The sequence below is a fragment of the Ceratotherium simum genome, chromosome 6, assembly GCF_057802395.1.
Source record: "Ceratotherium simum simum isolate JZ-2026a chromosome 6, ASM5780239v1, whole genome shotgun sequence".
Taxonomy (NCBI): Eukaryota; Metazoa; Chordata; class Mammalia; order Perissodactyla; family Rhinocerotidae; genus Ceratotherium; species Ceratotherium simum.
The window spans coordinates 56,497,556-56,512,049 of NC_141905.1; the positions used below are offsets into that span (position 1 = coordinate 56,497,556).

Sequence of the window (14,494 nt, forward strand, 5' to 3'; positions counted from 1 at the left end):
TCTTGCAGCACTTAGCACAGTGCCTGGAACATCCCTGATGCTTGAATGAAAGAGTAAATGATCATAACATTTCAGAATGTCTTTTCATTTAAGGCTCTCAGGTTAAATTCCCTCTATTGACCGGTCAGAGACACAAGCTAGCTTCCCAACAACTATAATGAAATTGAACTTTTGGTTCAGATCTCCACAAGAAGGAGAACAGTGCCTGGCAATTTTCCTGATAACGCAAACTGGTCTGAAATGCATTTATCCAAATAAGTAACACAGCCTGAGGTCACATTATCCCGACTAGAGAACAGCTGTCATTTAAGTCCCTCCCATCTTTAGCTTTGTCACCCAAAGAGGGCCTCAAGAGGCAGGAAGCTTCTTTTGAAGGACCCCACTTCCCGAGTTGCCAGATCCTGCTTCCAGGCACAGGAGGGGAAAATGAAGGGGTTGGGCGGGAGGTGTGTGGGCAGGAGCCCTTTTCATACAAGCCTCTAGCTCTCAACGAGGAGCAAGGCCAGTGCCCAAGGCCTGGGCACGCCCGTGGAGAAGGGTCTTGTGCTGGAAGGGCAGGAGGAAGGGAGGCGAAAGGAAGTGGTACACTTCGGGTCTGGAGGCCCACCAAGGAAGGAAAACCAACTCTCAACAAGCCCGGCTTTCCATGTTGCCAGCTCCTCCCCTCGTATCCTCCATTAGGAAGCGGGAAGTGTATACCTGACCTTACTCAGAGCTCTGGCACCATGCACTCTTCCTGTACACACTGGGTCCTGGAATCGGGCCTCATGACTCAGCGCTGACAATAACAAGGTCTCCAGGCGCCGTGGGCTGACTTGGAACGTTTACAGAATTATTCCTGTGTTACAGACATTTCATTCTTTTCAACTAGCCACTTCACCACCTCTCCCCAATGAACTATTCTTTCCTTAACTAGACACACCCTTTCTTCCTCATAGAACACATATTCCAGGAGCACCTACTCTGGGGCCAGGCAAAGCCTTCTCCAGGTACTGCTATTTTCCCTCGGCCCCACACTCAGAGCTAGAGCAACAATCTACTTTATGGAGCCTTCCCACATGCCAGGCACCACACTTACCTCATTTAATCCTTACAACTCTCTTATGAGGGAGGGACTACCATCACTCCTACTTTGCACATGAGAAAACCGTGGCTCAAGGGGGTTAAGTGGCTTGCTAGTGAGAGGCAAAGCCTGATTATTTATATGATCCCCAACTCCCAACCATTAGGCTAGAGCTAGAGGTCTGGCCTCATCCGTGTTCCAGGCCTCTGTGCTCCTGGTGACTCCAAGCATACCTCTGTTACTGAGGTCATGACATCGCTGTGTCTGCCAGTCTCACTGGAACATAGGCTCCACAAGGGCAGGGATGTGATGCCCTCTGTACCCTGCTCAGAGGCTGGTGTCTACAGGCCTCGCATAAATATTTGTTGAATGAATAAATAAAGCTTTAAAGGGAAACTGGGATTGTAGGTCCATGGATCAAGCATAGGCTCTGTGGGCATAGTACACAGTAGACAATAAATGGTTTGGAAACATCTTTAAGAATGCCATCTGGTTCTCAAGACATTCTAGAATGTTCTCAGTTCCAGAAGCAGTTCTAGATCACTCAAATTGGATAGCTTCCATTTATAAAGTGCTGACCATGTTCTGTTCCCAGCCCCCGTGCTTAGCACTTCACATCCCTTACTTCATGGAATCCTCTCAACCACTCTAGGAGGTAGGTGTCACCTCCATTTTACAGATGAGAAGACTGAGGCTCAGAGAAGGGAAGTAACTCCCAAGTCACTAGAGAGTAAGAGGTGAGCAGGCATTTAAACCTGGCTACTTTGGAGAAGCTGCCCAAAGTCTTTGACTTTTGGGGTGTTCAACAGCCTAGCCAAAACTAGAATCATGACCTAATTGCCAAGTTCATCTCCCCACCAAATTTTTCAGCCCTCAAAATACCCTAAGGCCACCTTGGTCCAAACCCTGAAATCTTTCCAGCTGACCCAGAAAGAAAATGGGACAGTAACCTAAAAACATGGCATGCCTACTCAAGGACTCCATACCTGTCAGCGCCCCAGTGCTGGGCCTGCATGCCCCTCCCCAGAACCAAAATGCATCTGTTCATCAGTGAACAAAGGCTCCGCGTTGCCACACAAACACGAGACAGGACGAAGACCTCACGGAGCTGAACACAGGCAGAGCGCCACGGGTTATGGAAACAAAGTGCATCTCACATGAAACCAAACCACACTGAGCAAACCGAAGCCTGGTGTTCTTAGCTGTGTTAGTCAGAGCAAACCGAGGATGATCTCCAAGGCATGAATGGGACGTGAGGAAGGCCTTCCTTCTCATGGGCTTTTCCACCAAGCCGGGAGGCACCAAAGTGGAGGTAATTTCTGAATCACCTCAAGAGGCCAGAATACAGACTTTCCTTTGCCTCCAACTGTCCCCAGCCCTGACACTTTAATCAATGACCCCTCCATTCCCTCCTGGGTAATATTTTTCCTCCCAAGGCAAGCAAACGGGTCTCACCGGCATCTACTCGGTCTCGATAGATGGACCATGAGTGAGATGTCCGGCCCACCCTGCCAACTGAGACGCCAAGGCACACACAGTCATGCTGCAGGCCTACCTGGCTCACACCACTCCAAGCAGCCTTCCTCTCAGCCTGCTCGCCACCTCTATGCAGCTCTGTCTGCTCAGCCTCCCTTCCCGGAAAAGGGCTACCCAGGGGCTTGCTGGGCCGGCTCTCCTCTGGGGTGTGGAGATCTGAGAGTCTCTGTTCAGTGCTCAGGCACCTGACCACGTCTGAAGGTTTCAAGCAGCTCTTCTTAGAGATCTTGGGTCCACCAGGCCATCTCTCATCTGCCTCCCTCTCTGCTTTCCTCTCATACCGTCCGCTCTCTTCTCGCCATGGCTGCTGCTTACCCTGGCTGCTAAAGGCATCGCTAAGCTCTGAGATGACCCTATCAGAGCTCCCAAGCAGCGGCTGGGAGAAGCTGTCCTGGCAGACACCTGAAGATGGCATATGGATACCACTGTCTCCATTAATGTGAAGGGAGGCCTGGGCACCAGGTGCTAGGGAGTAGGCTTTGTGGGGGGCAGGTAGGGCCAGTAGGGAAGCTCTTGAACGTGGGGTGGAACGATCTGACCAACTCAAATGGGGGAGGCTGAAGGACAGGGAGGGACTGGGCCTCGTCTTCAAGGCGAGGTGGTCAGTGTCATAGATAGAAGCCTCTGGCAGAGGAGGCAAGGGTGGGGTCAGGGCCAGAGGACGCCTACTCGGAACCCCTACAGTCAGTGAGATCCACTCAGAGGTGACGGCGTGCATCTCAGGGGACAGGGTTCGGTGGGGGTGGGGAAGAGATGAGGAGGGTGGCATGATGAGCTTGCTGTGACTGGGAAACTTGAAAAGAAAAGGAGAGAGAGGAAAACAAGAGAAAGAAGCAAAAAGTACAGGCGTCAGCATAAAGAAGAAAGAGGAAAATAATCACAAGGGACAACAGAGAGGAATGAAACAGAGAGGGCGAGTGGACACTCTGGTGTCCAAAGAGGAAGTCGTCTGGTTAGGTCTGGAGAGAAACTGGGATGTGCGTGTGTGCAGGCAGGGGAGGATGGGGGAAGCAAGTGGTTTGGAGATGGGCGAGAGGGTCCCATCAGGGCAGGTCCACACAGTGCTGGCCTGGTTTGCAGAATCAGACTTTCAAAGGGACACTGGAAGCTCCCACCCGCCCCACCCAACCACCTCTGCAAATGAAGCCCAGAACCAAGAGAGAAAAACGTGGCCTGCCACTGCCCTGGCCTTTCCTTGGGCTTTTATTCTCTCTAGGGGGCTCAGCAAAGAGCCTTCCAGAGAGGAGTATGAGCAGTGTAGTCACTTTGTTTTATAGCCATGCTTGCCTGTGGTCAAGCAAAAAATATAGTGGAGTTCCCCATATTATTACAAAGCAGAATGCCCTCCTTAGTCAGCGATGGGCAGGTGGAAGAGGAGGAAATGATTAGAGGATGAGAGGAAAGAGGCACTATCCAAGTGTCATCCCAGGTCCCCAGGTCCTGCTCTCCTATCTCTGGCCATCCTCCCTACAACTTACAATGGCAGTATGGTTAGTCTCTTCACAGGAAGTCAGCCCACCATGCCTCTCCTGAGCCCAAGGTCCTAATTTTTTCTTGGCTTTGGGAAAGTGGGGATGGGTTTGGAGTAATTTATATTTTAAAACAAGTTTCTTCAAAATTAATGTTCAGGAAAGCAAACACCTTATTATAAACCTACTTCCTTTCAGCCCAGTGTAGATAAGTTCCTTTTCTAATCTGGTTTCGGCTTGCAAAGAATACTCTGGATCTTTATCTTCTGCAGGCCAACCTACCAACAAGATGACTAAGAGAACCATACTGGGCCACGGTATGTATGGTACAGTGGTGGTACCCAGACAACCAGCTTCACCCAGGATGGGATGCTCCCAGTGCAGAGTTTTGGACCAACGGATAAAGGCTCTTATTTCTCTTTCCCCAGTCATCTTCTCCCAAGAGCAATCATCTTAAGCGCTTCCTTTTCCCTTGCGATAATATTTCTCCCACCAAGTGCTTGAAAAATGCCATCTGTATGCACGAAAACCCCAGTGGGTATACTCTGCATTGCTCAGGACGGTTCCTAGTCACAGTACTGAAGAACCACCCCAGAGGGGCTGTTTGCCAATAGCATTGAGGGTTTGTCATGCTGAGTACGAAAACCAGTGATGAGAAGCTTAGGTACCTGTGGGCTTGCGGTGGCACTACGACTTGGGGAGGAGGAGAAAGGCAGGTCGATGTAATCCACGGGGTTTTTCACCAGTGGCCTTTTGATCACATCCACATAAGTGATGGGGAAGATGCCTTGTCGGGACGTCCCTGGGATCCTCCCTTCGTACCAGTTCTCATCCACCTGTCGAAGCAGCGTGATCCTCTCACCCTGTAACACATAGCAAGGCAAGGTTCCTTGTCCCACCATACCTCAGCATGTCTGAGGCCCCTGCCTGCACCCTGTGCTGTCCTGCATTATTTATCACATTCTTTGCTCAGAAAGACCTTCCTTGTTAGACCTGAATGGAATTAATATCACTGGGATGGAGATGCTAACAGCAGTAGAGCCACCTGGATCCTGGGAAGTTAAGCTTGGTCTCTAAATATTTCAGTAAAGGAGAAGGTCAGATTCATTCCCCCAAGCTACAGGCAAATGTAGTGTTTTTGACTCATTTAATGCAAAATAGACAGATATCCATTTTCCCTAAGGCAAAGGTTTTGGGGGGTTATCTTTTTTCTTCCTTTTAATAACTATTTTTTCCTGTATCGTTATAGAAAAATTAAAAAACAAGTGAACATAAAGCAGAAAATAATCATTACCCATAGTATTATTATGTGGGGGTAACTACTGTTAATATTTTGATATGTGTACTTCCTAGATTTAATTCTATACACGTGAATTAGACTTGCACATATTTTTTTCTTATAAAAATTGAGTATGCATTGTATTTCCCTTTTCCAACTTGCTTTTTTATATTTAATAACATACAGTGAGCCTCCTTATTTATCAAGAAATATAATTCTACATTTTTAATGGCGTTGCACAGCTTAATGAACCACTGCAGGGTGTTCTATTGTACATACATATAATGATTTAATTACTAGTCTCCCGATGCTGGGCAATTAGGTTGCTTCCAATGTTTCTCTTTTCTATGAGGTGGCTCATCTTTTTCCAAGGCATGTGCTCATTTCTCTCAATCCTGAATAAAATCAGTCACTTTAGTAACTTTAGCAAGCCAGAGAATTTTGACATGTAAAGAGAGTGTTTAAATTCCTAGGGAGAACGGAGTCTCTGCACAGCTTCATTGTGTTCAAAATAAGCATGCGGAGCTCCTCGAAGGCAATGATGATGACGATGATACCGGCATCTCCTGTTTACTGAGCAGTGACTAGATCCATAGGTCATGCTGGGGGCTGCACATATGGTGTTGCATTTCATCCTCTTACAACAGCTCCATGAGAGCCATTTATCTTCATTTTTTTTAATATCAGGAAATGGGGCTCAGAAAATTATTTAACTCCCCAAAAGCCGCACAGCTAATAACCTGTGGCTTTTGACTTCAAAGTTTTTCAAACTTCTCCTGGTGTCAAAGCACTTGCTTTTCTCCACTAGGCCACACTGATGTGTTGTAAAACCCAGTCGCCAACACGGTACTTACCACATCATTAGGTGCTCAATAAATGTGGGTTTAATACAGCTTGTTAAAGACGACTAAGATTCCAGAAACACTGCCTTTAGTTGGTGAACTCAATGTAGTTAAATCCTGACAAGCCTAGGGTTTACTTTCAAATACCTCACCTCAGAAAATTCTCCAACTGCCTTCAGTGGAATCCTTGATCGGGCACATCTCTCAGGCGCACCGACTGGCAGGCCACTGCAAGGCGACACCCCACAATAACAGCATCCAACAAAGCCCCACAGCATGGGATGAGAGGGCAGCTTACCTTCCTGAAGGACATTTCTACTTGTGTGTCACCATTAAAGTTAAACTTAGCAATAGCTTCTCCATATTCCAAAACCTGCACTGGTGTTAACTTTTTGGGCTGAGCCTTCTCAGCAGGAGGAAGCAGCTGGGAAAGGAAAAGAGGAAAAAGAGAAAGAAAAGAAGAAAATGGGGAAATGGGAGGAAATGAGGAAACAAAACACAAGTTTTCAGTAAATAAATGGTGCCTTGGGCACAACCAGGCTTTTCCTTAGAAAGAAAGGAGCTGCGGTACCTCGATGTAGGTGCGTGGGAAGATGCCCACCCGGCCGTGGTGCTCGCCTTCGTACCAGTTCTGATCAATCTGCCTGTAAATGTAAACGATGTCTCCCTTCTGCAGAGGAAGCTCCCTGTCAACAGAGGGTCATGGCATTTTAGCAGATGTTTCAATATGTGTAACATGAAGATACTCAGTTTTTTAGCAAAAGGAGATTTCGAGTGAGGTCAAAGGGCACAAATGACAGAAGAGAGGGCTCCATATTTGGAAGTGAGAACCTCACTATTCAGGAAATTACATCACATTTGGCATTTTTCCTGTCTCTTGTGGAATGGATGTTAACTTTCAAACTGACGAGCACTCGAAAGTGCTCAGAGGCCTTATTAGTTTGTTGTGGTTTGCTCAATGTATCTTTTGTGAACACCGTCTTATGCTCAGAATATTTATGCAATGTATAGCAGTGCACCCAGCAGTCTTAAGTGATGTTCATTAAATGATGAAAAATGTTTCCTTCTAAATACTTTCACTACCTTCACTGCCCTCTTCAATGCCATGGCAAGGAATTCCTTCATAGCTTTAAATTACCCTCAAATTATTTGTGCTATATTGATTTCCTCCTATCATTCCATCCATTTAGCCATCCATCTACCCAGATACCTCACCATCTATCCATCTATCATCATGCAGTAGAAAGGCTCTGAAATTAGGCTGATCTGGGTTCAAACCCAGTTATACCATTTACTAGCTCTGGGCCTTTGGGCAAGATTCTTATCTCTGAGATACTTGATCAAAATAGGAGCTAATTCAGGGTTGTTGGAGAATTCTGCAACAGACTACAAGTAAAACACCTAGATGGTGCCAGTTATATAGTTAACACTCAGTAAATGTTAATTCACTTCCTTTACAACATGGAAAAGAGATCTTGGAAAGAAAAGTGGATATTCCTTCAAATGCTCTTCATGCCTTTTTTTCAACATTTCCATATCCATGCCTTTGTTTGCCTCAATAATAATGGTGTTAACCTCTAACCAGCACTTTTTATTAAAAAAAAGAAAGACATAAAGATACATTATAAACAAAATGAAAACTTAAAAGGAGAACAAAAATTGTAACTTGAAATTTTCTTGAATTAAAAAAAAATGACCTAGATCTTTTCCATTTGAGTCAAATCAATAGCATGGAAATAAAGGTCTCTGACTGCAATTTGGAGGGGTATGCCTGCTTTGCAGTGTGCCAGGAAGTCCCACGGTATGTGAGAGATGCTGGCTAAACAATGGGGGCACATGTGGAAAACTACACAAAGTCAGCACTGTGTTGGACAGAACAAGGCAGCCTTTGTGGGTCTCACATTGGTAGACAGGATTCTAATCCTAAAGAGGCCCATGAAGGGGTTCTGGGCATTCGTCTCTGTAGGAAGGAATGTCTTTGGCCAAATTTTTGCCATAGCCCTCCTTGGGGGTGTTCTCTCCTTTTACCCCCAACCACGGACACATGGATGTGCAAGACCCTCAGCATATCCATCCCTGCTGGAGATCTGCAGGCTCCAAACTCTGCGAGCCTCAGTGACTTGCAGCTGTAGAGAGAGGGTGGTAAGGGCCCACTGGTAAGAAAAAAGGACAGCTCGTGTGAGAATGAGGAGAGGTCTGTAGTCACAGCAAAAGGAGATGTACCACGGGGTGCTGGGGCCTGCCATCCTTCCTGCACTCTGGACCACACCCCTGTTTCCCAAAGATATACATGACAAAGTCTGGTGGTTACAAGGTTTGAGAAACGATAACAAGATACACTTTAGATCTTTTCTGGAGTGTCACCATGTACATTGGCACAGTAGAGGCTCAGAGGAGTCCTGTGGGACAGAAACTTGTTTAACTGTGTTGAATCCTGTGTTCCCACGGAACGCTTTCTTGAGTAACATACTCTGGGGAAAAATAGAACCCAGTGACTGAAGATGTTTAAAAGACTCAAGTCTATGGATCTCTCATTTACTCTTTTTAAAAAGTTTCACTAACTGCTTTTGGAGGCAGCATGGTCTAATGAAATCACTGAGTCAGAAAGAAGGAACTCTCTCTTCAGCATGAGCAACACTGATAAATAGCGACAAGTTCTCTCTATCTCAGCTTTCTCACCTGTTATATTTGACAGGGCTGCTCTAAAGAAAAAACTGTTTTTAAGATTTTTTTAAATGAAATCTAGGTAATGTAATATTATCATCACAATACCATCCAATGAATATTACATGGAGCTTTCTCAGTTCAAAGAAAATGGGAAAAAGGTCTCTATGTCTACTTGATTAAACTAAAAATTTATTCTCTCTCTGGTTAAAATAAAAAGGGAAAGTGCTGACTTCCGCTACATGGTGCAAAATGTTTTACAAGTATTATCTCCATGCCCTGCAAGAGAGGCATTTTTATGCCCATCTTACAGATGAGGAAATTGGAGGTGGGAGAGGTTGGTGACTTGCCCACAGTCACAGAGACAGTAAGTGGCATAGTCAGGGCTCTAAAACCCATAATCTTTCCAGCACATTATGCTGCCACCTCTTGTCAGCTGATGAACTAAAGGACTGGAGTAATTACAGACAAAGCCAAGTGCACCAGATTTGTACCTAGTTCTGGAAACCATGGCCTGGTCACTCATTTTGTGTTGGAGGAGATCAGCGTCATGGCTGAGCAGCCTCCACACAGCATTTTCCCAGCGTCCAAGGATGGGGAGTTCCCCTTCTCACCACCAGACATGGGGCCTCCCATCAGCCAGATAACAGGACGGCTGCTGGTCATAGCTGGCAATGAAAACTCACTGCCCATTTGAATCCATAATTAGATATGAAGTGAACAGGTTCCTTTTGGAACCCAGTCTTGGAGAGTGTTTTCCAAAGTTCATTCCATGGAAAACATAAATGTTTCCTGGTCATCTAAATTTAGATAATACAGGGTTAAATAAGCTAATCAGATTAGGTTTCTTCATTGAAAGATTTCTAGAGCCATTAGAATGGCAACAGCCAAGTATGTCTTCAAGGGGTGAGGGAGGTGTAGACATAGTGTGCAGTGGTTCCCAAACTTATTTCTATGGTGAAACACTCGCACAGAGAAATGTTTTACGGAGCTAGTACTCTCAGAAACATACTTAGAGAAATGCTGGTCTCCTGTGGGTTCCCACAAGCCTTTAATCTCTCAGGATATTACAGCAAACTGCTAAAGATGTCTTCCTAGAGGCTGGTTCAGGTTCCTTCCACAGAAAGGGTGGGTCAGATCGAGCCACCACTTAATCAAGCAAACTGAGTCCCTTTATAGGAGGAGGCAGGGTGGCACAGCGGAAAGAGCCCAGGCTCTGGCACCAAGCTGCCTGGGTTTGAATCCCAACTCCATCACTGACCTTAACCTTGCAGTCCCTCAGTTTCCCCACTGTACAAAGGGGATAATACTAGAACAGACCTCAGAGGATTACAGTGTAACCTATGTAACACTGTAACATAAAGTACTTTGTAACATATGTAAAATACTTTGAACAGTGCTTGGCAGGTAGTAAACTCTATCAACTACTGTTTTTATCAATATTTCTCCAACTCTTCTCTAAAAGGGAACTTCTATGTTTCAAAGAGGCAGTTAAAATGACAAATAAATATGACTGGTGGCACTTACTTTAGTGTCTGAGCTTTAAAGTCAAATTTGGCTCTGGCAGGTCTCATCTAAATACAAGAAACAATGACAAGTTACAACCACAATTCATGTACAACATAAAGGACACATTTTGACAAGTTTCCAGAAAGCAAAGCAGAAAAATTCACTCTAACTAGTTCGTTCTGGTGTAGAAATCTGGGCAAAAACTACTTGTCTGACCTTAGCAGAGCACTAGATGGATGTTCGGTCAGCTATGTCATGCATGAGAAACTCCCTAAAGATGACCAGATTTGGGGAAGAGATAGTTAGAAAAGCCCCAAAGCTGAAGTGCTGGTTCCCCAAAGCTGACCGTGGCTATTAAAAACAAACAAAAAAACAGCCAGCCAGAAGTCTTAAGACAAGGAATGTCTACTGTTTTGGAATTATCACTATCTTACTCTTCAGGGGACATTTTCTATTTGTCCAACTTAAATTATGATCTGCAAGTAGATGAAAGCCTGATTCACCTCTCACGTCATCTTCAATTCTGTGTATCTCTCATGGTCTGTGAGATCATCCAAAAAGCCAGATAAAGCGATCTCTGAGCTCATTCTTTCTCTAGGGCTTCCATTCCTGTTGGGCAGCCCTCTCCTTCCAGACCCCCAGGCCTGGAAGTCATCCTCAGCCCCAGTCTCTACTTCCTCATCAAGTCTGTCATTAGGTCACGCCAACCCACCCTCCATCCCTCCACAACCCTGCTCAGGTCTGACCTCTAGTTTCTACAGGCACAAAGCTTCCTTTGACTTCACTTACTCTTCATTCTAATCTACTGTCACTCAGGAGCACAAATAACATTCCTCAAATACTTCTGCCACATCACTTCCTTGCTTTGAAGTTAGCCAAGGCTCTCAACTGTCCCTCAGAACAAATCTCAATTCCTGATGTGGGTTAAGGCCTTTGAGTAATTTCTCCCCACTCATACCTAACTGCCTTTATCTTTTATTACACTCTTCCTGTATTTGCTATACCTTGTCTAGACCTCCTTCTCTGTCTGGAATTTCTTCATTTCCAATTCCAGCAAAAAGTTCACCTTGACTTACCATGTTTATTTGCATATCTTTCTTCCCCATTATTAAAAGTAGATACTTTAACTAACTTTTTTTTTAATGAAAGGTAGGGGGGAGAAATCATGTGAGCAAGCTGTTTATGGCTGCCAGTATAAGTCTGCCCCTAGCCATGAGCAGCTCCAACCTCTTCAACTGCTATCACTTTCTGGTCTAGATAAACAAGATGATGGAAATTAAATTACACACTTCCTCTTCAATATTAGAAGGAATGGAAAAATGGGAGACTCTAGGCAATAAAAAAAAAAAATGGTATTTAAATCTTCATCAAGCTTAGTTTTAGACTCTCATCCCTCAGTGATACCCCAATATTTCCAGGCTCCTCAAGTTGGGGTCTTGTAGGGATCTAACTTAAGGGCCATGAATTCTCCACAAGAATTTTTTATTTTTGCATGTTCCTGTTGATGTTTCCATCCATCTATACACATACATATTAGAGGTCAACTGAATGTCTATCTTATAATCAATGCCACACAATTTCAATGCCTGCATTTGTGTCTGTGTGTGACCAAAAAGTATAATTTAACAGTTGTAGGACAAATGACCAAAATTGAAAGGACAAAAATTTCACAGTGATGCCAATCAAAAAAGTGGTTGTCACCCCATGACAGACAGCTGTAGAACTGCGTGAATTTTACAAAATTTATACCAAAACAGCACCAGATTCACATTTTGAGTGGTAATTGAGTTCAGGCAAAACGGTATCTCCTATCAATTAATAAAAGTGCATATGTGTGGTTTACTATTTAATTTATAAATTGGCTTAGGTCAATACTGGTGGTTGGTTTTTTTTGTGTGTGTGAGATGAGCCCTGTGCTAACATCTGCCAATCTTCCTCTTTTATTTTGTTTTTTTGCTGAGGAAGACTGGCCTGGGCTAACATCCGTGCCCATCTTCCTCCACTTAATATGGGACGCCACCACAGCATGGTTTGCCAAGCAGTGAGCTGGTGCGTGCCGGGGATCCAAACTGGGCAACCCCGGGCCACTGCAGCTGAGCCCACACACTTAACCACTTGCGCCACTGGGCTGGCCCCTGGTGACTTTTTTTTCTTTCTTCATTAAAGGGAATCCATGCCTTACTCAAAGTTGAGAAAGGCTGATACCATTGAACTCCTAAGATATATTACGTGAGTCATCATTGGTTATACAAAACAGCATCTCCCTCTTTATCTTTCTATATCTGCCTGAGGCCACATCCATCTTTTCCTCCCACAGCATTGTGTTACTTACTACAACAGAGATAATTATTATAAGGGTGCCTCTTCCACTAGACTATCAGCTTCCCAAGGGCTGTCTGAGTCCTATTTCTGCCTCCCCATAGGGTCTTGCACAGAATTGGTACTCACCCAAATGCTACTGAATGGGACTGAAATATGTCTACACAGCCCAAAGCACCTGGGACTTGTTGGCTCTCTGTTTTCTCACGTCGGTTAGTCAACATCTAGAGCAGTGATTTTCAAAGTGTGGTCCCTAAACTGGTATCAGCATCACCTGGGAACTGGTCAGAACTGCAAATTCTCAAGCCCCACTCCAGAATCAAGAAACTTTGTGGATGGGGCCCAGCAATCAGTATTTTAACAGGCCCGTAGGGGATTCTGATGCACCCAAGGTTGAAAATCACTGTTCTAGAAGGGAGGAGGAGCTGGTTGGGCAGTACCTGCCTCTGCCCATGGGTATTCTGCCCCAGTGGCATACTCTTTTGCATGTATTGTCTATACGTGTGAGTGTGCAGCCCTGGGGGGCGTTTGCATGTTCCTGTCTTCTCCATCACTCACAAGCAGGCTGGCCTGTGAATGAGGATAATCCATGACTAGAGCCTTCAGACAGGGCAGTTTTGAGGAGCTGGAACGCTGAGGGCTGCCTATCCCTTGCATCTGAGTAACATTTGCTAACTTCTGCCTCTTCCTTATCACATTTTCTTTTTCTCCATCACCTTCAAGTCTCCTTCCCCTCCCCAGCTTTCCCGCTTTTAATCTGGTTCTCTCTTTCTTCTCTTTGTCACAGACACCTTCTATTTCTTTAAAATAACAAAACAAAAAACAAACCATTTGACGAGTAGCCAGCGGTGCCCTGTCACTCAAAAGATAGAACCACGAATATTAACCTACTATTATATTGAAAGATTATAAAACTGTACATACTTTGGCGTCACTCCCCTGTTTCCCTACCCCGCCCCCAGCCCCAGATAGACACACTTCCCCAAAAGGAGCTAATCTTCAGCAGGGCTACTTAGGGTCACGTGGCAAAACAAACTCTGACGCAAGAGGCAGCACTGGCCAGCACAAGAATTTGAACACGTTGACCTTAGTGCAGGAGCCAAGGCCGGGATAAAACCACTTCAAAGGTTTGTGCATCTTCGTTCCTTTCATAAGGTCAAGTTTTGTAATCTCAGCTGAGAAATGTCAAAATTAAGGAAACAATTGAAATGTCTCTCAGAGTGCTCTCTTCCTCTCCATAGGCTCATCCTAACTGCAAAATTCCTTGGGTTTCAAAATTCTTCAGTGAGTCTTCAGAACTAGTGAACATTTTATTCAATTAATTCATTGTAGAATACCAAGCAGCAGTATTGTTCTCTGGTATTCCAATATTAATCTCGCTAAATTTTGGAGCCTGTGTAAATGGTGTAAACAATGCCTCACTAGCTAACTTTTGTAATATAAGTTTCATTAAACCATCTCTCCAAAGAAGAATCTTATAATTGCCCACACTACAGCTACTAATGCATATGGTCTAAGGTTTAGGTTTCTAAGCAGAATGCACAGGCAGCACAGTATCATGATAAAATGCAGGATGTAGAGGACTGGACTCATGAAGGCAGCCAATGCTCTAAGGCATGCATTAGGGGTGTACGCCAGCAGATCCAGGCCCCACAGCCAGGCATGCTTGAACATACAGGGCACAGGACGTAATGGGAGTCATGTCCACTGACCAGCCACAGCAGAGCCAAAGCAAGCCTAAGGAAGCCAGGATGACAGATGCTGTTGGGAGAACTAATCTGGCCTCCCGAGGGCAATGCTGAAGGGAGGCAAA

General features: G+C 45.0%; 1 protein-coding gene across 14 annotated transcripts in view; it reads right to left on the reverse strand.

The window, feature by feature from the left end:
• Positions 1-14,494, reverse strand: part of SORBS1 (sorbin and SH3 domain containing 1) — a 219,596-nt gene that overhangs the window by 18,581 nt on the left and 186,521 nt on the right. For 13 of the 14 annotated variants that reach the window (XM_087432317.1, XM_087432319.1, XM_087432318.1 and 10 more), the window contains 4 exons: positions 10,381-10,427; positions 6,761-6,875; positions 6,488-6,613; positions 4,737-4,931 (listed from right to left, as the gene is read on the reverse strand). In XM_087432317.1, coding sequence (XP_087288443.1) covers positions 4,737-4,931; positions 6,488-6,613; positions 6,761-6,875; positions 10,381-10,427 — 483 coding nt within the window. Of the gene's footprint in view, positions 1-2,618; positions 3,393-4,736; positions 4,932-6,487; positions 6,614-6,760; positions 6,876-10,380; positions 10,428-14,494 lie in introns of all 14 variants that reach the window. The other variant, XM_087432325.1, reaches the window with a different exon arrangement.